General features: G+C 44.6%; 11 protein-coding genes across 11 annotated transcripts; 5 read left to right on the top strand and 6 right to left on the bottom strand.

Annotated features, from left to right (window-relative positions):
• Positions 1 to 6: 6 nt before the first annotated feature.
• On the bottom strand, positions 7 to 256 carry AFUA_8G03960 (CDC26 family anaphase-promoting complex subunit; the record flags this gene model as incomplete). The annotated part of the gene is made up of 1 exon (XM_742110.2): positions 7 to 256. The coding sequence occupies one exon, from the start codon at positions 254 to 256 to the stop codon at positions 20 to 22; it is 237 nt and encodes a 78-aa protein (XP_747203.1). The 3' UTR covers positions 7 to 19.
• A 134-nt stretch (positions 257 to 390) lies between these two features.
• Positions 391 to 1,578, top strand: AFUA_8G03950 (uncharacterized protein; the record flags this gene model as incomplete). Its single annotated transcript, XM_742109.3, has 2 exons — positions 391 to 559; positions 647 to 1,578. Exons 1-2 carry the CDS (start codon positions 430 to 432, stop codon positions 1,576 to 1,578), a joined length of 1,062 nt encoding a protein of 353 aa, XP_747202.2. The 5' UTR covers positions 391 to 429.
• Positions 1,579 to 1,763: 185 nt separating this feature from the next.
• AFUA_8G03940 (ribosome-recycling factor) lies at positions 1,764 to 2,676 on the bottom strand (the record flags this gene model as incomplete). Its single annotated transcript, XM_742108.1, has 2 exons — positions 1,764 to 2,111; positions 2,218 to 2,676. 2 exons carry the CDS (start codon positions 2,674 to 2,676, stop codon positions 1,764 to 1,766), a joined length of 807 nt encoding a protein of 268 aa, XP_747201.1.
• Positions 2,677 to 2,910: 234 nt separating this feature from the next.
• Positions 2,911 to 5,858, bottom strand: hscA (putative Hsp70 chaperone (HscA)). Its single transcript, XM_742107.2, has 7 exons — positions 5,609 to 5,858; positions 5,432 to 5,482; positions 5,243 to 5,369; positions 5,002 to 5,167; positions 4,231 to 4,938; positions 3,690 to 4,170; positions 2,911 to 3,628 (listed from the first exon to the last, which is right to left on the bottom strand). The coding sequence occupies exons 1-7, from the start codon at positions 5,649 to 5,651 to the stop codon at positions 3,360 to 3,362; spliced, it is 1,845 nt and encodes a 614-aa protein (XP_747200.1). The 5' UTR covers positions 5,652 to 5,858; the 3' UTR covers positions 2,911 to 3,359.
• A 1,057-nt stretch (positions 5,859 to 6,915) lies between these two features.
• Positions 6,916 to 7,800, top strand: AFUA_8G03920 (cyclin-dependent protein kinase regulatory subunit CKS1; the record flags this gene model as incomplete). The annotated part of the gene is made up of 3 exons (XM_742106.3): positions 6,916 to 7,481; positions 7,530 to 7,674; positions 7,738 to 7,800. The coding sequence occupies exons 1-3, from the start codon at positions 7,378 to 7,380 to the stop codon at positions 7,798 to 7,800; spliced, it is 312 nt and encodes a 103-aa protein (XP_747199.2). The 5' UTR covers positions 6,916 to 7,377.
• A 787-nt stretch (positions 7,801 to 8,587) lies between these two features.
• AFUA_8G03910 (uncharacterized protein) lies at positions 8,588 to 10,531 on the bottom strand (the record flags this gene model as incomplete). The annotated part of the gene is made up of 4 exons (XM_077805292.1): positions 8,588 to 9,760; positions 9,815 to 9,956; positions 10,009 to 10,322; positions 10,407 to 10,531. 4 exons carry the CDS (start codon positions 10,529 to 10,531, stop codon positions 9,178 to 9,180), a joined length of 1,164 nt encoding a protein of 387 aa, XP_077661420.1. The 3' UTR covers positions 8,588 to 9,177.
• A 643-nt stretch (positions 10,532 to 11,174) lies between these two features.
• Positions 11,175 to 12,421, top strand: AFUA_8G03905 (DUF3844 domain-containing protein; the record flags this gene model as incomplete). Its single annotated transcript, XM_001481355.1, has 4 exons — positions 11,175 to 11,310; positions 11,374 to 11,555; positions 11,629 to 11,769; positions 11,822 to 12,421. The coding sequence occupies 4 exons, from the start codon at positions 11,175 to 11,177 to the stop codon at positions 12,419 to 12,421; spliced, it is 1,059 nt and encodes a 352-aa protein (XP_001481405.1).
• A 614-nt stretch (positions 12,422 to 13,035) lies between these two features.
• On the bottom strand, positions 13,036 to 14,410 carry AFUA_8G03900 (E3 ubiquitin-protein ligase RNF103; the record flags this gene model as incomplete). The annotated part of the gene is made up of 2 exons (XM_742104.1): positions 13,036 to 14,209; positions 14,274 to 14,410. The coding sequence occupies 2 exons, from the start codon at positions 14,408 to 14,410 to the stop codon at positions 13,036 to 13,038; spliced, it is 1,311 nt and encodes a 436-aa protein (XP_747197.1).
• Positions 14,411 to 15,830: 1,420 nt separating this feature from the next.
• cyp3 (putative peptidyl-prolyl cis-trans isomerase) lies at positions 15,831 to 16,389 on the top strand (the record flags this gene model as incomplete). The annotated part of the gene is made up of 3 exons (XM_742103.1): positions 15,831 to 15,953; positions 16,010 to 16,147; positions 16,198 to 16,389. 3 exons carry the CDS (start codon positions 15,831 to 15,833, stop codon positions 16,387 to 16,389), a joined length of 453 nt encoding a protein of 150 aa, XP_747196.1.
• A 199-nt stretch (positions 16,390 to 16,588) lies between these two features.
• On the bottom strand, positions 16,589 to 19,917 carry AFUA_8G03880 (alanine--tRNA ligase; the record flags this gene model as incomplete). Its single annotated transcript, XM_742102.1, has 6 exons — positions 16,589 to 16,762; positions 16,827 to 19,235; positions 19,304 to 19,339; positions 19,396 to 19,422; positions 19,475 to 19,620; positions 19,674 to 19,917. The coding sequence occupies 6 exons, from the start codon at positions 19,915 to 19,917 to the stop codon at positions 16,589 to 16,591; spliced, it is 3,036 nt and encodes a 1,011-aa protein (XP_747195.1).
• Positions 19,918 to 20,025: 108 nt separating this feature from the next.
• Positions 20,026 to 20,710, top strand: AFUA_8G03870 (uncharacterized protein; the record flags this gene model as incomplete). The annotated part of the gene is made up of 2 exons (XM_001481354.1): positions 20,026 to 20,161; positions 20,256 to 20,710. The coding sequence occupies 2 exons, from the start codon at positions 20,026 to 20,028 to the stop codon at positions 20,708 to 20,710; spliced, it is 591 nt and encodes a 196-aa protein (XP_001481404.1).
• Between the last annotated feature and the right edge of the window lie 1,718 nt (positions 20,711 to 22,428).

The following is a 22,428-nucleotide window of genomic DNA, read 5'->3' as shown; positions in this document are numbered from 1 at the left end:
GCTTACTAAGTAAGTGCACTTAGTTGCGCCGACCGATGCCAATACGTTCCTCCCGAGAGCGGACAATTCTTGCTCTGTCACCAGGTAATGGTTTCAATTCATCATTCGGGTCGATGGCACTATGACTCAAGGTGCTTTTGACGGATTCATACGCGTGGCCTTGAAGCTCTTCACAGCGCTTGCGAAGGCGCATGTCTTCAAGCTTTGCGATATCTTCCGAAGTGATTGCGATAGCTGTAGGCTTTTGACGTAGCATTTTGAAATATACACTCAAGCATGTCAAAAGGGAACTCGGATCTACCTCAGAACAGGTATAAACCAGTCACGTGATTGACACGTGATGCTTTTTCAGTACCCCAATTACCTGTTTGTGATTAAGGACAATACTCAATAAATTTCTGATCATCTCCGCCATATACAGCAAGGAATATGATCCAAACGAAGTTGAGGTTTCTGGCGAGCTGCCGTGACCGTAGGACGCCAGTTGATGGAATCATTACCTCCGTACGGTTCTTTACGCTCTCCCATCAGCCGGCAGTTATTCAGTCAAATCATCAAAGTATGTGAGGAATATGCATGATGCACTGTTTCCCAGTACGGTATCGCCTATGTACCTTTACTAATCTCTATATCATTGACTGTACAGATCCTCGCAATGCAGCAACTCAATCTGTTTCTCGGGTTTCTTCACCCTCATCCGCTGCCTCTGGGAGAGTCAGTGATTCAAACGTGAATGTCACTTCTCGTCGGAATCCACCCCGGCGCGTTGTTGACGCCAGATCGCTCGCTGTTCCTAAAGCCGGCAGTCTACCGTCCAATATCATTCGGAGCCCCCGTTTCCAGAGATCTAGGGCTGGAGCGCAAACTCACGGTCGTAGATCTGGGACTATACATCGGACTCAGACTGCCGTACCCAAGGGGCGTAAACAGGGTAATGGGAGGACACAGCGAAAGCGCACAGACGTTGAGGAGGTGGACGAAATCTCGCAGGCTGAAGTTGATGAAGCATATGTCCAACTGTCCAAGGCATCCGCTGTTGTTCCTGTTCGCTATACGCCGCAACCCCCTGAGTCTAACTTGACGGAGACTTGGCCATCTTTACCGACAGGCGTCACAGCCAGGACTGCAGGAGTTGTTGAAAAGCTTTCTTGGCTGAGCGACCGCTTCCCGAATGGCTATGTGCCCCCTTATGAGCTGGGCAAGCGACTTTTCGAAGGACGAAGCGTCCAGTTTCTTAATCAAGTTGAAAAGGATAATGCTTTGTCGGAGGCGCAAAAGCTTGCACGAAAACGTGCCGATACCCTCTCACAGAGAAAAGGAGATCTTGTGGAACCTGAAGATGTGGGTTTTCAGCAGATGAGTGCACTGAACAAGAGAGCCTTGATTGAAAAGCTTGTTCAAGGAAACTACCCAAAGCTGGAGACAGCATTGGCCGATAAGCCAACTGTCCTTACTGAGATTGTGAAGAACCTCAATAATAATGAGACGTACCGCATTGCCGGAAAGAGTTCACAATTTATCTCAAAAGTTGAATCACTTCTTGCTTCAGGTCGCCCTGCATCCGCGAAAAGAGTCTGAGAGTGCGCTGATGAAGGAAGGCTCCTAATTGAACTGATTTCTCCTGTTTAACTCCCATCACCAGTACCTACCCTTCCTTTTTTTTGCTTCGCTTGTACCTATCTTCTGTATTTTTAGGGGGAAATATTAGGCTAAATATATTGGTAACTAGTATAGGAGGCATATTCAACAAAATGATAATCTGACTATACTCGTTCTAATGCCCTTTTTGCAGCATCAAACAATTCTTTCACCTCTTTCTGTCCCTTCTCTGTCAGCCGTTCCATATGGTCCTGAGCTTTGCGAACGTCATCTGGCCTGGCTAGCTTCTTCTTCTGCATATCTTGAAGGCGCTTATGACTAACACTCCTCGATTCGCGAACTGCACCAGCTGCCTTTTCCATGGCCGCTCTAGCAGCAACCACTGTCTGTTCCCGTAATTCTTTCGTGGGTGGCGGGATCGATATATTCAGTTGAAGAATATTATGAGGGTCAGGTTGTGGCGTTAAAGACAAATCGGAAGAAAGGATCGCTGAGGTGATCGGCTTCACGTGCTGGGACGAAAATATCATTAGCAACCCTGAGTATAACCCTGAGTATACGACTTGCTGCATGCAATTGCCTTGAGAACAATCCGCTTGGATAAGAACGAAGTCCTACCTCTTCCTCTGAAGCCAATATAGTCACCGTCCGCCCTCCCTTGGGGACAACCTGTGCCAGCTCACCCAGTCTTACTATTTCCTTGCCTCCTTTGCCCAAGGACACTCTCAAATCCTCAAGTGATTCCGTGTTGAAACGCCCGCCCATGCGCAATTTGGAGAGCTCATCTTTAAGTCGGGCCACCGCAGCCACAATGCCGTTTTCCAGCGAAGAAAGATCATAGGGGTCCTCCGACGGAATGCTCAACTCTGTGTTTGCGCCAGTGAGTTTTCGAGATTTGTCTTTTTTCTTGCACAGCGAGGGAGAGCTAGAGAAGCTTCGAGTTGTGAGGTTGAATCGTTCAGAGGGAGGCAGGAACCTCCAGGGTTGACGTGCGTCAAGCACAATTGGGCTGGAATTCGCAGAATAGAAAGATCGAGGAATGTCAGAAAGAATTGAGAGTCGTTGTATCCGCTGCATTTTCTTTAAATTGCATAGATGATGACCTAGCAATTGGAAGTATTATTTGGACCAAAAAGGTTGGGGTTATCAGGAATCAAAAACATCCATGCATTTATTAAATACTACTGTGCAGCACAAAACCAATCAGATCACGATACCTTAAGCACAGAGCAATTTTTCCGAGAAATAAGCTTAACAGGCCTTTAATATTACTAATATTACTTCCCTTACTGAATGAATAGCAGAGGAGCATATGGTTTGTATAAAGGGGAGTAAATTTCCCTAATTCCCTGCCTCAACGTCGCACACGTCGCGAATCATAGCTTTTTAAAATCACTATGACGTCTGCCATATGTTTGAGCCGAAAGTAAGAGATAGAATGGACGAGGCTCATCAAATCATTAATTTCTTCCCCCGACGAATTTCGTCTAGTCTAGAATGAACTTTTAGATAATGTGAACCAAATCAAGGGAAACAAGACATGAAAAGGGACAAAATGAGACCAGAGGAGAAAAAGAGCACATTTCCGACATATCCGTACATGGATCTTTGGGAATGGTTATAACAAGCCCTAGAGACATGTTTCAATCTCTCCAGATTGCAAGCAAATACACATCCGCAGGGAACGGTAATGCTCAAGTAGAGAATGAGACGTGGAGTGACTAAGTGATAGCAACTCAAAAAAGTTCGTTGCATTCAGATTACCGGGTGGCCATAGCTTTGGTGATGAGTCTCTTGAGGGCGAGTTCCTTCTTCTTGTAATCCTCAGGGGCAGAGTCTTCGATCTCAAGTTGAGCCATAGCGTCACTTAGAGCAGACTCGATCTTTTCCTTGTTGCCCCGCTTGAGCTTCAGAGACATGGTGGGGTCTGAGATGATCTCTTCGACGCGAGAGATATAAGATTCGAGCTGCTGACGAGACTCGAATTTCTTGGTAAAGGCCTCGTCGCTCGACTTGAACTTGGCGGCGTCTATAACAGCGTTAGGTTTGTTTCCTTGTAAGAACACAGTGAGACAACGCAGTAGACGTACCATTAATCATCTGTTCGATTTCAGTGGTGGAGAGCTTGCCAACAGCGTTGGAGATAGTAATATTGGCGGAACGGCCAGAAGACTTCTCCGTAGCGGTGACCTTAAGGATACCATTGACATCGACCTCGAAAACAACTTCAAGAGCGGCCTCGCCAGCCTTCATGGGAGGGATAGGAGCGAGAGTAAACTCGCCCAGGGAGGTGTTGTCAGCACAGTTTGTGCGCTCACCCTGATAAACTGGGAACTGAACGGTCGTCTGGTTGTCTACAACAGTCGTAAAGGTGCGCTTCTTGATGGTGGGAACAGTTTGACCGCGGGGAACAACCGGGGCGAAAATATTGCCTTCCATGGCAACTCCAAGGGAAAGGGGAACGACATCCAGAAGCAGCAAGTCCTGAGTTTCAGCCGAGGTGGCCTTACCAGAAAGGATGCCAGCTTGCACGGCGGCACCATAAGCTACAGCTTCATCTGGGTTAATGCTCTACGCCATAATTAGCTTGAGGACATGACCGGAGACGTTGGAGGATTGATGCCAACTAACCTTCTCAAGCTTCTTACCATCGAAAAAGTCACTGAGCAGCTTCTGGATTCGAGGGATACGAGTGGAGCCACCAACGAGCACAATCTCATCGACCTGGCTCTTCTCAAGGCCAGAGTCCTTGAGAACTTGCTGTACTGGCTCGAGCGTGCCAGAGAAAGCCTTGGCGTTGAGATCCTCAAAGCGGGCACGAGTGATAGACGAGTTGAAATCCTCTCCATCGAACAAAGAGTCAATCTCAACAGTTGTCTGTGTAGCGTTGGACAGTGTACGCTTGGCACGCTCGCAGGCCGTTCTCAAACGGCGAAGAGCTCTGGCATCGCCTGAGAGATCCTTTCCAGTCTTCTTCTGGAATTCCTTCTTGAAGTGTTCAAGGAGGTTGGTGTCAAAATCTTGTCCACCGAGATGAGTATCACCGGCTGTGGCCTTGACAGTGAAAACACCTCCTTGGATGTTGAGAAGAGACACATCGAAAGTACCTCCACCAAGATCATAGATCAGGACATTACGCTCTTTTTCGGATTTTCCGGAGCCGAGTCCATAGGCGATAGCGGCGGCAGTGGGCTCATTGATGATGCGGAGAACATTTAAACCGGCAATGGCACCTGCGTCCTTCGTCGCCTGACGTTGATTATCGTTGAAATAAGCTGGTACGGTGATGACAGCCTTCTCAACCTTCTTTCCAAGCTTGGTCTCTGCGACTTCTTTCATCTATCGGATCGAAACAGGTCAACTATGCACGATCGATAATATACCAGGTAGTTCGTGATATACCTTCATCAAGACCATAGAAGAGATTTCCTGGGGAGAAAATGTCTTGGTTTCACCCAAATATTCAACCTCGACAACGGGGTTTCCGCCCTGGTCAACTACCTTGAAAGGCCACGACTCAATATCCTTCTTCACGATAGGATCTTCATAACGTCGACCAATGAGACGCCTAGGTTGGTCAGTAAGAGAACTTCTTGAATGGGAGAGGTAGACATGGCAAGAGACTTGCTTGGTCCTCACTCACTTGATGTCGAAAATGGTGTTCTTGGGGTTCATCGCCGCCTGGTTTTTGGCTGCCTCACCAATCAAGCGCTCTTTCTCGGTGAAAGAAACGAATGACGGGGTTGTGTAACTACCCTGCTCGTTGGCAACTGTACGAAGGATCCAAGTCAGGGCCTATTCCTGCCGAATGTGATGCCTTCAAGAAACATACTGATCTCAACGTTGGTGCCTTCATAGTTGGCAACGCAGGAGTAGGTTGTGCCTGGATTGATGTCTTAGCGAAACTCAATTTCTTTGTGAAAATCGTGTTATGGTATATGTGATAGCCCTTTTTCTTAAAGAAAGAATAAATTTTTAAAAAATAAAAGAAAGAATGCAGGTTCCTTACCAAGGTCAATGCCGATGGCGCCTTCGTAGACTTCGTCCGACATATTGCTTCAATTTGCACTGAATATGAACAAAGAAAAATTGAAGAAAGATGCAGACTATAAAGTGAGAGCACCTGAAAGGAGGTGGAAGAGTTGGGGGAGATGGAGGGCAAGAAAATTGAACGAAGGGTCAGTGTGGGAGCGGTTGATCTTTTAAATCCGAACCCACTTCGCCTTTTTTTTCACTTTTTTTTTTCAATTTTCTTTTTTACTTCGCCTCCCGTCTCGTTTTCCCCCCCAATTCAGCCCCATGGTTGGAGAAGGTTTCCAATGTCAACACCATGGTTATGGTAATCTCAACCGTCACTGAGATTATAAAAGTTCTTCAGTCATTTGTCTAGTAGCATGGCAAATACTCATTGAGATCTGGAGTGTTGTTCTAGTACATACTCTAGCACCTGGATAGATTCGATGTCTACTAAAATGATTCGTCTGGTCACATATATGGTCTAGTTCCTTCCTCCAATGTCCTCTTCAACTTGTGACCATCCAGATCACTACACAACTTCTCTTACTCCCTACCAAAACCTCCTGCTCGAAGATTGGAGTATAAGACTGTGTGTAAGTCTAATGAAAAAATCATTCTTTTATTATGTGGTCAATATCATTATAGGGGCGGTGTTTTAAACACGGATACAAGTATAATACAGAGCGTGCAAGTACATTATACGAAGAAAAGAAGATATCTGCAGTGGACGTCTTCCCTAATGAGAGGAGAAATAACCGATAGGAATCAACTTAGGCATCGTTCTTAGGACTAATGGTATTGACTGTGCTCTAGAAGTCGTAGTATAAAGTCTTGGCTGTTAGCTAGGTAACTACAGAAGTAGGTATATCAATTACCACTTCTATATCGTGTATATTGTACTATAGCAGTGGTTCGCACTTCTAGAGCACGATATCATTATACCTAGCACCCCTCGGAGGTAACCAAGGCATGACCAAGTCCTCCAACCTAGGATGAGTGGATAGGCTTGGTTGGGGAAATAAAAGCTAATAACGGAAAATATTCCATCCCCATTGTTTTCTGCGATATCTTGAATAGAGCTAAAATCTTTCAGAAAGTGACATAATTTTCAAGATGTAACTAACTATCTCCTATCGGCGCCGTTACAGCCACTAGTACTTAAGATGTGTACTACTCGAAGGAAGATACAGAGAATCCTGCCAGGGAGGATGTAAGTAAATTGCAGTTCTGTAGTTTTTCTAAGTCACGTACCGCACTTTGATGCTAACGCACAATAGCAAGTGCACTATCAGAATGGTACCTCTCAGAGCTGAGTACCTAAGGTATGTACCTAGACAAGTTGCGAAGTGGTCCCACACCAAGCAACCAAGTAATTGTCCTCCGTTATCATAACTGGAATTTTCTCTAACCTTGTCAGTAGTAATATATTAACTAGAACAAATTTGCCAGATCCATACCACCTGTGGTTTTGAAACCTGAGCAGCAGCTTCTTGACCACAGTCACTACTGGAAATTAAGAGTCAACTCTCGCTACCTTACAATTATTATCAGCACACGAGCTTTATCAGGCTCACTCCAATCAAAGTTTAGAAGACCAGATTTGTACGTGTCCCCTGCTCACCCCATCAGAATCTTCACTCAATAACTTTATGACATATGGCATCTCTGAAGCAAAGGCAGATCCCGAGCAAGGTGCTAAATGACGGTCGGCAGGTATTCTGAAATCCCAATCGAAACGATCCAAACCCCACACTTTTCCAGATGGATATCGATCTAAGCAGGAGGAACAAAAAGCCCCGCCTTCTGTTGGAATCTGAAAGAGAGAGACTTGAGGAATTCATTGATTCTATACACTACTCAGCGAGGTATGAGCATCTGACTAACGTACACAAGGGCTGAATTGACAGGCACAGATATTCTGATGACCAGTTTGAGTACCGACATGTTCAGCTTCCCAAAAACATGCTGAAGAAGATTCCCGCCGACTATTTCGATAGCTCAAAAGGAACGCTGAAATTGCTATGGGAGGAAGAATGGAGGGCACTCGGTATCACTCAGGTACTACGAAGTGGACTGCGAAAACTCGCGTCTATCAGCCTGTGGCTAATCTTGATGCTCTAGAGTCTGGGGTGGGAACATTACGAGGTCCATGAGCCAGAGCCACATATCCTCCTTTTCAAGTAAGCACTTGATGATGTATGAAGTATTCTACGATGAACTGATGGCTTTTTAGGCGGCCCCTGAATTATCAACCTCCGGTTTCCCAGTAACTATGGTGATTGATAGATACATATTGCGAGCCCAATTGATTTCACTTTAAGCACTGACGGGCGCACAGTCCTATTTAAGTTATGGGTATTACAACAAGGGAGGTTTTTCCAAGGCAGGGCAACAATGATTATATGCCGTTCAAGCCGTGGAAATGAAGAGTTGCTCTGGCTGTTGCACATGAGTGAGATTATTGATACCAACGTACGCTGAAACCTTTTGCTTTTCTTTTTCTTTTTCTCCTTGTCCATTAATGTCCCAGTAGAATGCCTGTGATGCGCGTCTTGACTTCGTGTGATTGCAAGAAATCTCAACTACATTTCTGGGCGATCACTGCTCCCTCCGGGTAGTCCCGAATTTGCTGCTGATTCTGGGCTTCCCAATCACCTAGTTCATGATATCAGACCCTTTCGAGCTTATGGAATACAGCTGGAGTCTCCTTACCTTTACATCTTCGGTTGGAGAAATAGATATCAGTCGCACGATCAGTCTATATGTTATCGCATTAGACCTTTGCAGATGGGTCCGGCATAATGAATTACCTTTGCCCCATGAGCAACCTCATACTACCAGTGACATATTCGACTTTCGATTGCCCAAAATATCCGACTTGTTCCTTCACATACACACTCTCTCTGCTTGTTCAATGCCCCGTCTCGGTTGCGAGTGCTTCTGTGTGCGCTCGCGCATCCAATTCGCGTACAACCTAAATTGCGGTGGTTTAAACCCCGTAAGTCTTGAACTCGATCGTCAAAGCTATGGCAGCTGGTCCATAGGTTTTTAGAAACGACACTGCCGGGTATAGCGCTGAAACTTGACGAAGGGCTTAGTTCCGAACGCTACAACTCCTGGAAGCAAGGAGAACCGTGAATAATTAAAACCGTCATTGTCTTCGTACGCATGTAACTGACCCCCTGAGAATGCGAAAGACGTGAGATTTTTTTGCTGGAATATCTAAACGCAGCATTATTAGGACCCTTGCAAGTCCTACGAAACCAGCTGCTTGTACTACACTGTATCTATTAAACAGCTGTGCTCCCAAATTTTCTAATAGTACTTATGCTCCTCAATGGCCTTTGTTTTCCTTATATTGTGCCTTCGGCCACTTCCAAGAAAGAGGACCCTTAATCATCTGGAAGGTTAGGTAAAAAAACTCATAAACACCTTGGGTCACAAGAGTCATTTCTGTACGTCTGAATCTGATTGGCCTGCGTGACCACTTTCAGTCCATACTTAACAGCTCAAGTAATTCTATGAGCGTCTCGGCTAGAGTGACAAGTTTTCAGAAACTTTTCATCGGTTACCAAGAGCTCTCTGCTTGAATACATTCAAGTCTTTGAGTTGCATAGAGACATGCGTCCATCGAGAAGTCAACGGATCGTATTCGCCCCGTACCTCAATCCTACAGAATCCTTTGGGGCCTTTGACACCAACTGGACCGACAATTAAGAAGGTGCCGGGGCGGGGGGTGCGCAACTCGCGAGCCCAGCAATCATTCAACCGCCATTTGAAAGCTACTGCAGCCGCACGTAAATCCGACTCGGGACCTAATTTCGGCAGTGGTAGCCATCGAAGGGAGGATAGTACTGACGAGGGATTCAACCATGGTTGGTTTTGCTGTGTTACTTTCTCGTGGGGCTCGAGCCCTGTAAACACGGTCCCGGATGGTGGCATGACCAGTGAATCAGTACCGAATTGAATTTTATCAGACACCTCGAAACCCATGCGTGAAAGTTGCCTTTTCATTAAGACAAGGTATGCGTCTCTTGCAGCAAGTGCCACAAAGAGAGGCTTCATGCATTTTTGGATGCAATCACCGGTATCTGAGGACACCGGTCTCACGGCCCACGAAATTTCAGTATCAGCTACTTCTAACCTGATAATTGTGAGCATATTAGTATATGGCAAGACGCTGTCTTTGACGACATACCCTGGCAATGCATATTCAGGTGGAGCACGAGACGGGAAATGGTGAACGAGCCAGAAGCCAGTTATGGTCAGCGGTCTACCGAGAAGTTGGAGAAGTATATTTGATGCGGAGGCATTGCGCAGAGCTATGGTTGCTAGGTCATCTGGGCCAGTAAGCATTACTTCGGAAAGGTTCTTATACTAGCTGGGAGATACCTTTCAGCGACTCAAGCTTCTTGCTATCCCGAGAGATACGAACGAATTCTCTCCACTCCGGGTCCAACGAGGAATAGAACTTGCCTTCGCGCAGACGCGGCCAACCCAGAGGAATGAAAAAAGGATCTGAGGCTGCAACTTCCTCCCGACGGCGGACAGTTCGTTCAGTGGCCATAACATTCTTTTCTGGAAAGCCTTTCTCAGGAAGAGCCTCATCTGATGCGGTTTCAAGCATCTTATCGTATTCCCCGAGGACAAAAGAACCCCATATATGAAATGCGGTCCCATATATCAGACATGTGGTAACAAATTTTCTGGCGACTTGGGTCAATTTGAGCAAATAAAAAAACAAGTTGTATGCCGTGCAAGGCAGCACAAAGGAGTGGCGGACTACACACTTAAACCAAGGTCGTTTGAATCTCACATGGCGAACATTTACGTTGTTGGCATCGCTTTGGCAAAGAGAATGGCTGGCACGAAAGGGTATCTGAAACAGAAAGAGCCGTTGTCTCATTCGGAACATCTGGTGTGGCTTTGCAGTGGCCTCTCTAAGCCGAAGATCATACTCAAAGATGGCGGCTGATCGTGGTCTTCGATTTTGACAGAAACGTCATGAAGCTGTTTTGCCAAATACGTCCCTCAACAAAGAAATAGAGGAGTGGAAGGTGGGGTTAAGAGGTAAATGAGAAGACAAAGCAAAACAAGAGGATAAATACTGAGGGTTTACATAGACTGCTACGTCAATTAGAGCGAGAAGTTGTCAATGTCAGCCGTGGGGGCTCTGGCCAGGGACTTGAAGATCATTTCATTGTTCAATGAGTGTCTTATCACTTATACACGTGATTGTCTCGTCACATGGATTACCCAAGTCGTCCTAGCTAGCTGGATATGCCTGCCAAATTACGGAGTATGCTGATCCAGGTAGCGGACTGGGAAGGAACCAGCCCATGATCTTTTGTCCAAGTTTATCTACCAACATGCACAAATATCTTAGCTTTTTCGCTCTATCAGCGACATTCACATCGGCTGTCATCAATTTAGATGCATCCATCTTCGCACTAGATTCGAGCTCCAATGCAGCTGGCTCAGAGATTCCGTTTCTATCAAATGGTACCGCTCAACGACTCTTGAATTATCGGATGAGATCCTCGACCACAACGGACCTCATGACAGTTGATCGAGATATTGTCGAGATTTTGGACAGATATGGAGGAATGCAGCCATCGTTGTTCGGCATTTCAAATGACAACCAAGACTTGAGATCCAGTCTGATCATTCTGCATGGGCTAGACCCTGTCATTGGTAGGCCTTTCCAGATGCTTATATTGTGACGGAGCCACTCATTTTTCATTGTGATGTCTGTAGAATCTTCTATTCGAAAGGAATACAAGCAAAGCTTAGTCCATTGTGACTCTCGAGCTACGTTTCTGCATAGTAATCCCCTCAACTGGAACATCGATGGCGAATCGGAAGATGATGCTGGAACAGCAGATAGTCATTGCCTGAAGTACCTTGACAGGGAGCAAGGGAATCGGGAGAATGTTCAGGTAGCCGAAATCGGACAATTGCTAGCGCAGGTTGTATTAGAAACTATTCGGGCTGACTTGTGATTTACCCTAGACACTCTTATCTTGCCTACCTAACGCGTCGGCTTTTAAGCCAGTGGCGCAGGCATTTGGTCAGCAATTACCTGAGTACGTCGATATTGTGGAATCATGGGTTAATGATCAAGAGCCCTTGATCTTGAGGCTATCATTCAAGGTAGTACTCCTTCTATACCAATCAGTTCTCTTGTATTTGACAGACATTGTAGTCTTTCTCCGGATCAGTACATGACATGGTACTGCTTGGCTTGGTGAAATCTCTTATGAGTGATCTTCATTCGCTGTCTCTGAATGGTACAGCAGTGACTGTTATATTCATCCCGGATTCCCAGGATTCCCGAGTGCCGCAAAGCCTGAGGCGTCGTGGTAACCATCAAGCCAAAACCTTACAAATGGACATGGCATCCCCGTCACTGTTGAGAAGGCAATCGCCTGGTTCAACGTCTCTGAATCCAACCTGCTATGTCACCAATTCATCTTGTAACGAAGAAACCAGCGGTTGTTCAGGGCATGGGTTCTGTTACAGGAAGTCGGAGTCAAAGAGTGGACTTACCAACAATGACTGTTTTGCATGCAAATGCCAGGCAACAACCATCAGAAAAGAGGATGGTACGACTCAGATTATCCGATGGGGCGGCGCTGCTTGTGAGAAGCAAGACATCAGTTCCCCCTTTTTCCTTTTAGCAACGGCTAGCGTCGTGGTAATAATAGCGCTGGGCGGTGCCATTGGAATGTTATTCAGGGTTGGGCAAGACGACCTGCCGGGCGTCATCAGCGCTGGTGTTGGGCCTACCAAAGCACAGGGATAAGAACCTCTTTGAAGTTAACCCAATGAGGGTTGCTGTGAGGTATTTGGTTGAGGGCGATGCTGTTTCACTATCCACTACACAAAGCTGCAGTCGCAGGGTGGTGCTGTCATGTTTTGATACGATGTGGCTTTGAAAATCTATCGTGGCGTTTTTGTTTTATTTTTTGTATTTTTTATTTATTTTTTTCCCCCTCTTTCTGAAACTAAACGGTCAGATTATCCGAGATCCTCAGGCTCTGACCTGCTTATACCTACATTGAAGACTACCAACATTATCTGGTAAGAACAAAGGCGTAAAGGAGAAATAATCCCTCGAACGCGAGCAATTGTCTCGTTGAAGCAAATCTGAGCGGCCCTGGGAACGGGCCAAGTTTCTTGAGGCGAGAAGTTCATCGACGCCATCCAGGGCGGACGGATATAGATATGGGGTCCTGCAAGAGAAGGCAGAAAGAATATCTGGGTGACTCTGAGTCCGCTCATGGAATATACCATAACGGGTGCAATTGACCACATTGGGGCCAAATTTGCGGCTCGCTATAATTCAAGCAAAGACATTTATCAATCAAGGAGAGTCGAGGAGCCATTACATCTGCACGTGGTATGACTAGCTACTTTTTAAGGACGTAAGCCTGCTTCGACATCTGCAGTACTCCGACTGTCACTCGGCTGAGAAGCACCCATGGCCGAACCCGCATTCCTCGGTGCACGATGCAAACTTGAGGACGGAAGTCGGAGAGAGTTGCGAAGACGAGGGAACAACCGCATTGATCCCCTGGGTTGAGGTCTGGAGATTTCTGACCTTGTGTCAGATGCATTGTGCGCCATGTACGAATCGACATTGAGTGCACCCGACAGCTGCGATGGCGGGATTCCATCGCGTCGCATGAGTCGCTGGGGCAATATTGTTGTTCGACGAAACGGATTTGATCGCCATCCTATAAAGACAGGCCGAGGTCGGCTGGGAGCATACATTCCCACCATACTACGGCGATCTGTGCTCGCACGCTCCACCACCGGATCAGAGCGAGGTTTAGGAGTGAAATAATCTGCTTTGCAGAGTGGACAGCAGGCCCTCCGGCTTGTCAACCACGGGTCAACGCAGGATGCATGGAAAGCATGACCACATGTCAGCCCACGTATGTCATCGTCATCCTCGATCACGTCAAGGCATATTGCACAGGAGTCTGCGGGAGTGGGAAGAAGCTCGGCCAGTGGTGCAGTCCGGATGGGATGATCGGCGTCTCCGATGTCTTCCAACCCATGACATTCACAACTGTCCTGATTATGTATGTCTTTCATCTCATCGTTGGTGTACTTCGAAACGTCTCGAGCATGAATGCAATCAGCAAAAATTGGACGACCATTGGACTTTTCGTCCAACTGAGCGAATTGTGCTCCAGCATCCGGTGCGACTGTTGAAGTTTGCGCGATGGTGGGCCCCATCTGCCGTTGACTATCCGTCGATGCCGATTTCACCAAGGATGGCGATACACTGGTATCTACAACCAATGTGCCGTTCTTGATGTTTGGACTGTGTAGACTGCTGTCGGCTGTAGATATCACCTCTGCGGTCGGAATGCTGGCGTTTGCCCGCGTCGACCTCCATGCCTTGTACTTTGTGAGTGGAAACCGTGAATTAACCTCATCCATAGTCATCAATTTCTTTTCCCTTCTTCGTCTATGCGTACGGGGCAAAGTAACCAGATCTATCGGTTCTCCCGTTTCTTCGTTTCGTAGCTGGCGATTCCGTTGATTATATCGAAAGCAATACTTGACACCAACGATGATCCTAGCATCAAACCTTAGATATGAATCGATGCGCACGAGTGCAGACAATGCCTCTCTGAACATACCATAGATTCGTGAAGACGACCCCGAAACCAAGCGCAACAAAGAACAATAACGGTGAGCTCGTAGGGCTCGAACTGGAATCTGCAGCTCGATCGCCGTTTGTAGAGCCCGAGGGAGGAACAGGGCTCGTGGATGACATCTTCGGGTAAAGAGGCCACAGTTGCAGGACTGATGTTTTCAATGCAGTATCAGTTACTAATAAAAGAAAATGAACGTATTGAAAGGTGGAAGGGACCACTCCGATTGTTTGTTCATTGACCGAGAGAGGATAGGTAGATCACTGCGAGTAAGATTTCAGTTCTTTCCAGACAGTTCGAGAGTGTATGGAGACCTTTAAAGGTAGCGATGCTTTTATAGATGACGATTGTGAATATCCACTCATCTGGGGGAAGCGTATGACTCCAATTATACTTAGAGATGTGCATCTGGGGAGTCATCACTCAACATGATGTGTGTTTAGGTCAACTTGCTGAAGGGTTCTCTATCTTCCTTCTTGCCCTTCTCTGTTTGGCACTGAGTCCCTCTGTATGTTCTCATACTCTCCAAGGTTGTCCCGGATCCAATGTTGAGATGTTGAAGGGTACCATGTCCCACAGAAACGGAGATGCTAATCGAATATAGATTGGGTCACGGGGTCTTAGTTACATATATTAAGCTTAAGGAAATAATGATGGAAACATTCTTTCCGGCACAGGAGAAATTATCAAAAGGAATAATACTTAGTATGTGTTGTTGATTATACATTTCTTAAGCCATGTTCCGCATCTCATTGTTACTACTGTAAAGGATCAATTCGGTAGTAGACCTTTATATCAATCAGACTTCATACAGTGGTGCCATGCCATTATCACCTACATAGAAGTGCCCCAACTTGGAGGCGGGATGATAGAGATAGAGGCGGGGGAGGCTGCTAACCAGAAGTGGCCAATACTACGGAGAAGAGATAGATGCTTGAGGCACCTCAGCTACAGAGTGATAACATAGTCAGGTATGCATAACCACTCTCGCTCTACAGTGATTTGGAGAATATTAACTACGCTTCCCCGTTCAAGAGGGTGGAGTCTTTTCCTTCCTCTTCTCTTTGTTTCTGTCTTGTTTTCCCTTCTTTTTTTCCCCTTCCCTCTTTTGGTGGAGTAGTCTATAGGAATACTGGATACAGGTTACTTCCGCCATCCCTAATCCATACTTCTAAAGCCACCAACAGAAAAGTATGTAGAAGTGTTAACTACTTTAAAAACAGAAATATCAGTAATTGTCTATTATTCACAAGTCCCTTTTCTGTCACATCAAAATGGAAGATATTCACTCAGGCCCAGCGACGAACACCAATCCAATCGTTTTTTTTGACATAGCTCTAGGAGGTGAGCTTCCAGTACTTGATCTTTTATCTCAGCCCATACCAGATTGTGGGCGTGTTATTACTTACTCCAGCCATTGTCCCCCTTGGACATGTTTGCTAGCATATTTAGATTATCTCGGTCCAGGTTCAAGATTTCTGTCTATCATGACCCCGTTACTGACATTCAGTCGCAATAGGCGTGCCGCTAGGTCGCATTAAAATGGAGTTATTTGCAGATGTCACTCCTCGGACAGCCGAAAATTTTCGCAGATTCTGCACAGGTGAAAGCAAAAACTCCCAAGGAAAGCCACAAGGATACAAGAATAGCAAGTTTCACCGAGTAGTACGTCTACAGCCCTTCGTATCGGCGCAGAAAGCTGATCCAAAACCGCTTTCAAGATCAAAGATTTTATGATACAAGGAGGCGATTTTGTCAACGGGGATGGAACAGGTTCTTGTACCATATATGGCACTCCCAAATTTGCAGATGAGAACTTTGTCTTGAAGCACGACCGCGCAGGTGTCTTAAGCATGGCCGTAAGTTAACCCGGGTATTGTTGAGTTGTGGACGGTGCTGAGTGCTACAGAACTCTGGGCCAAATACAAATGGCTGCCAGTTCTTCATAACAACTACAGCGACCCCCTTCTTGAATGGGAAGCATGTCGTGTTTGGGCAGGTAGTGGATGGCATGGATATCGTGCGGATGATCGAAAATACACGCACGATTAGGGACAAGCCAAGCCAAGATGTGATCATTACACAATGCGGAGAGATGTGAGGGTGTTCTGGTCTAAGTCCGTGCTTTTTTCCGATCCTAAAGTAGGATGGATAACCATAAAGATGATTAGCTCGAACACGACCTATTGTCAAATACAGTTTGTTTCAACTCGAGGGTAATGGCAGCTAAACCTCAAGGGTCAGGTTCGCCAATGATTGCAGGGTAAAACCAGCCAGCGAAACTCAGTCGCACAGAACCCTCAAAGCTTGAACTTTGCCAAGTAATCCGAAGCCAATGCAATTGCATCCTCGGTCTTGTCCGGATGCACGCCATTGCCGATAGACGTCGAACCCTTCCCACCGGCTTTCCCTCCGACAACGCTAGAAACAACCGCAGCCAAGTCGTTGGCCGAAGCCCCTTGGTCAAGCAATGCCTACAATAGAAGATCTCGTGAGACTTCACCCCAAGCCATATGTGAAAAAAGAGGGAAGGCTCACCTTTGAAACGTAGCAACCATGGGCAACGCGGCCCTGTTCCAAATCGGCGGCTAGAACATAGACGGTCTTGTCTTGCAGCTTAGACTTAACATAGTTTAGAGACTCGCTCACGGCTTTTGGGTTCGCAGAAATAGGAAGTCTGGTAACCAAACAGGTCTTTCCTTCGTTCGTCGGGGATTCGAAGTAAGAAATGATAGCCTCAAGCGCCTTCTTTGTCTCGAGTTTTTGTTGCGCTTTTTGTCCGTCAATGACTTGCTTGTTGATGGACGCAAAACGCTCTCGGAAACGAGATTTCTGGACAGCAGAGATCGAGAGTTGGTTTAGTTCAACCTGTATCTGCTTGGCTTCCTGTTCTTTCTGCGGCCCCAAAGCCATTGCATCCAGGCGATCTAGCCGCTTCTCGAACTCTTTGGCAACTCGCTGTACTTCATGGGCGTCCTCCCCAGTCACAGCGATGATCCGACGAATCCCCTTAGCAATGCCGTTTTCTTCTAGAATGATTAAGTCCTTAATGTCCCCCGTCTTCTGGACGTGAGTTCCGCCACAAAATTCTATGCTGACTTCAAGCCAGCGAGGATCTTCCACATTCTTCAATATCTCCTCCACCTCCACCCCAACAGAAACGACTCGGACAGGATCAGGGTACGTCTCGCCGAAGACAGCTCTAACACCGGAGATCCGGCGAGCAGTTGCAAGAGGAACTTCTTGGGAGTAGACATCACAGTTTTGGCGGATATACTCGGTTGATATTTCCTCGATTTTCTCTAATTCTTTCTCTGTGACTGCAGACTTGTGAGAGAAATCAAATCTGAGTTTTTCAGCAGCAACAAGAGAGCCTTTTTGCTCGACAGAATCTCCAAGAACTCTTCTGAGCGCAAAGTTGAGGATGTGTGTGCCCGTATGATTATTTCGGATGGGCCAGCGACGAAGCTCATCGTATTCACACAGGACGGCGTCACCTATTGAGAAAGAACCGTACTTCATGAAGCCGGTATGGAGGACATAGCCAGCGTAAAGCTGAACATCACCAACTTCTAGCTCAGCCCGTCCGTCGATGATGATTCTGCCAGTGTCGTTCTCTTGTCCACCTTGTTCAGCGTAAAAATTCGTGCGGTCCAGAATGATGCCTATCTGTTCCCCATCTGGTATCTGCGCCGTCGATGAATGGAAGTTCTTCCCGTGGTATATGGCTTTGATTTCAGCGGTAATGTTACCCTTTCCAAATTTGGCGCTGTCGTCTGTTTTGGGAACGACATTCATTTTCTCCAGCTTTCCCAGGTCGTGAACGTCCAGTTTGACGGTTCCTGTCGCCGACTTCTTCTGTCCTTTACTAGCCTCCTTGGCTCTCAAACGCGCTTCCTCGAATTCGAGGTCATCAATATTCAACCCACGTTCTTCCGCCATGAGACGGGTTAGGTCGACCGGAAAACCGAATGTGTCATACAGGCGCCAGACATCAGCACCATGAAGTTTGTCATCGCCTTTGATCTTTGCTTGCTGAGCATAGTTCTCGAACTGTCGCTCACCGCGATCTAAAGTTTTGGCAAACGAAATCTCTTCCTCATCCAATATTTCCATGACATCGTGCTGCTTTTTCTTCAACTCGGGAAACATGTCTCCGAGTTGTTCAACGAGTGTTGGAACAATTTTTGAGAAGAAATTTCCAATCTCAACCTGGAAGTATTTTCGAGCATAGCGAGCACCTCGGCGCAAAACACGTCGAACAACATATCCACGACCATCACTGTTTGGCGTCACGCCATCTGAGATGGCAAAAGTCAATGTTCGGACATGGTCCGCGACAACACGATAAGCCGTGTCGATGCCATCGGAATCATCGGCACCAAACCTTCCTCGATATTCCCGGGCTCCGGTGATGTTTTTGATAGCATTGAACAGCGGAGAGAACACGTCCGTATCATAATTGGATGATTTGTCCTGAAGCACTGAGACTAATCTTTCAAATCCCATTCCGGTGTCGACGTGCTTATTCGGCAGAGGCCTCAGAGACCGATCAGACTCGCGATTATACTGAATGAACACGTTGTTCCATATTTCAAGAACGTTAGGATCATCTTGATTGACAAGATGAGCAGCATTGCGGCCGCCAATCCGATCATAATGAATCTCACTACAGGGCCCACAAGGGCCCTGGTCGCCCATTTCCCAAAAATTGTCCTTCATGTTTCCTGGAAGGATATGATCCTCTGGAACACCCGCAGCTCTCCATAGAGCTTTTGCCTCTAGGTCAGGTTCGAGTCCACCCTCTTCGTGACCCTCAAAGTAGGTAACATAGAGGCGTTGTGGGTCCAAACCGTAAACCTTCGTCAAAAGTTCCCATGAGTATCGGATTGCATCTTCCTTGAAATAGTCGCCAAAACTCCAATTTCCAAGCATCTCGAAGAAAGTCTACTCATTCATTGAAGTCCCTCGTTAGCGTCTGCGTCCTTGACTTGGCCATGGCAAATTTGACTCACATGGTGGTAACTGTCCTTTCCCACGTCGTCCAAATCCTATATTCACCTGTCAGACTCTGTTACCTTGCCTCTCGACCACATATCTAACTTACATTGTGTTTTCCGCCAGCACGAATGCACTGCCGTCCATTTTAGTGACCAGTTTGACATCAAATAGGGTTAGAGAGTGACCTTCTGAGAATTTACTGCACTTTTCAGTTTCGCAAAATCAGATTGCGGATCCACAGTGCCCAGGAAGATGGATTTGAATTGATTCATTCCAGCATTTGTGAACAGCAGTGTGGGATCCGAGAGGGGTACGACAGGAGAAGACGGAACTTAACATTGTCAGTTGACTGATAAAGAGCCGTCAAAAGCCCCAAAAACGTACCAAATGTATGGCCATTTTGTCTGAAATAATCAAGAAATGTGTCGCGAACGCGTTTGGCAGTCCAAAATGGACTGCCTTCAGAGTCTGAGGACATTCTGTAGTGTCGATAGTTCGTATGGAGTTGATTTTGTTCTGTGGTATGAGTAGTGTGAAAGTGGTAGAATCTTCTGGGGTTTGACCTAAACGGTAATGGCGGATGACTCAAGGTCATATCCCCATTTCTCAGAATTCTGGAAATTCGCATCAAGTGAATGTCGATGATTTCTTGATTTTTTTCAGACTAAAGACAGTGGATACTAATGATTGATCTCAATTTCCAAAAGAATACTTGGCTGATCATATTCTTTTGCGCATGTCGTATCTTGGTGGTGGTGGGTGGTGTGAGTTCCTAATGAGTGACGCACCCCAGCACGGGAAAAAGCGACCCGCAGAAAGTGATCCTGAGGGTGACCAACCTCTGGCAAAGAAGTTCGGGCGGCTGCAACTAGGTATGTTCGTCAGTAGCATTCGAGTCATCATCAATCAATATCAGCGCTCAAATTTCGATTTATAGTCTTGGACTAAAACTCTCATCTCATCTAGAACCGCGTTTGTTTGGCACACCTCAGATATGTGGTGGGGGTACATCTTCAATTCAGTCAAATTCGTTTGATACGACTGAGCGGATGATGTTGGATGACACTAAGCATACAATATACATTCATGATCTTGATTCTGAGCTAGCAGATTCTGATGCTCAGGAGTACTCAATCACCTTTTTGCCCGACATCGGGGCCAAGTTGGGGACCTTGCCGAAGTTATTGACTGTTGATACACAACCTCAGAACAAGGAATTGGTCCTCTACAGGGATCCCAAATCTCTAACCCTTCCAGAGGAGGATGATTATGTGCGGAGAGCCATCCTTGAGTCCCGGAGACGAGCGAGAGCAGCGCAGACTCAGTGCAGATCTGCAGAAAAAATTGTGAAGGAAGTTAAGTCGAATCCTGTGTGTAATGTCGATGATGATGTTATGGAGATAGATCCTACTATTCAATAAGTTCTATATTTTATCATGTGCCTTCTTTTCCAGATATGTATGCTTCTATGGTGGCGGTTTATACCTCCTTAACTTCGGCATAATAGTATATAAACTAGATAACAGAGCAATTGAATTAGATAATGTTGGATACTGTTATGTATTAGTTAATTTATTATATATTATATATATTACTTGTTAATGATAATAAGAGCATGACTTAATAATTATCTCCCTAGTATTTAAATATTAAGCCCTGCCATTTAGTAGCATGTCCTTAACTATCTAGTAATCAGTTTACAAATACTTAATCATTAATCAATTAATTAGATATCTAATTATATACAATCAATTAATCAATAGTAATTAATATTATAGTACATGTTCTATATTTATTAAACTAGTAGAGTAACTAAGTTAGTTGGCTAATAGGCTAATAGCTATAGTGGTAGTGGCACTTGCTTATTAGTCTGTATGATAGGGAAGATGGCTCTCTATTATATTTTAAGCTATTATTAATAAGTATATAAGTATATAATCTTATATATAATAGTCCCCCCTAGAGATTAGAAGAAAAAAAAGATAAAAAAGTATATAGTAGTCTAGTAAAATAAGGCATTCTAGTAAGATAAGATAAAGTAATAAATAAAGAATATAAGAGTAAAGTAGTAAAACAAGAGTAATATAATATAATAATAAGTAAATAAAGTAATTAGAGAAAGTATAATTATTATATACTTAGATTTCTGGTATATTATATAACCATGGAACTATAAACAATATATAATAGATAAGAATCAGACACTATGATACTATCTTCCTTATTATATAAATGTAGCCCTATTAAATAGTAGTATATCCTTAGTTATTTAGGACTTAATTTAGGAGACATAATTAATAAATTAATATCTACTTTTATTAAATTTAATGAATTAGTAATAATTAATAATATACTAGTTATCCCTATATATACTAACTAGCTAAGTTATAGGTATAGTACTTAGCTATATAGTTAAAAGACTACTTAGATAGCTAATTAGCTATAGAACTATAACTATATATTATATATACTACCAAGTATCAACCCCTTACTATCCTTTATAAAAAATAGTATTATTTGTAATACTTAGATCCTTAAAGAAAGTAAATTAAGAGCTTAAGAAAGAATACTTTATTAAGAAACTAGATAAATATTTAGACCTACATAAGTTAAGAAAAGAATTCTTAGTGATACTAGATTTTATACAATAGCTTAATAAGCTTAATCTAGATACTCTATTATTTAATACTTACTATAAATAACTAATAAAGATTAAAGAATTTCTATAAGACTATATTAAGCCATATGGGGACTACTAGAATACTACTATATATTAGCTATTATAGTTCTAGTGTAGGAGGTATATTCAATCATTTTTTATAGAACTCTAAGAACGTTTCTTAAAAAGTTGTAGAGTAGAGATTTTTTCTCTTTATAATTAATTAAGCTAGATATAAGGCCCCTAATCTAGAAATACCCCTATAGTATTAGAAATATATAAAGATATTTTTAAAAAAGAAGGCTAGTACCCTACACTTAAATTAAATAGTCTATAAAATATAATTACTTAATAAAAAGTTACTACTATATAGTCTACTATTTATTATATTATAGCTAGAGATAGAGGCTTTATATAAATATCTTATTAATATACTATTATATTTAGTCTTTATAATAAGTTAGGAATAAATAATCAATA

Source organism: Aspergillus fumigatus, chromosome 8 (assembly GCF_000002655.1).
Source record: "Aspergillus fumigatus Af293 chromosome 8, whole genome shotgun sequence".
NCBI classification, from domain to species: domain Eukaryota; kingdom Fungi; phylum Ascomycota; class Eurotiomycetes; order Eurotiales; family Aspergillaceae; genus Aspergillus; species Aspergillus fumigatus.
This window is presented reverse-complemented; position numbering and strand designations above follow the sequence as displayed.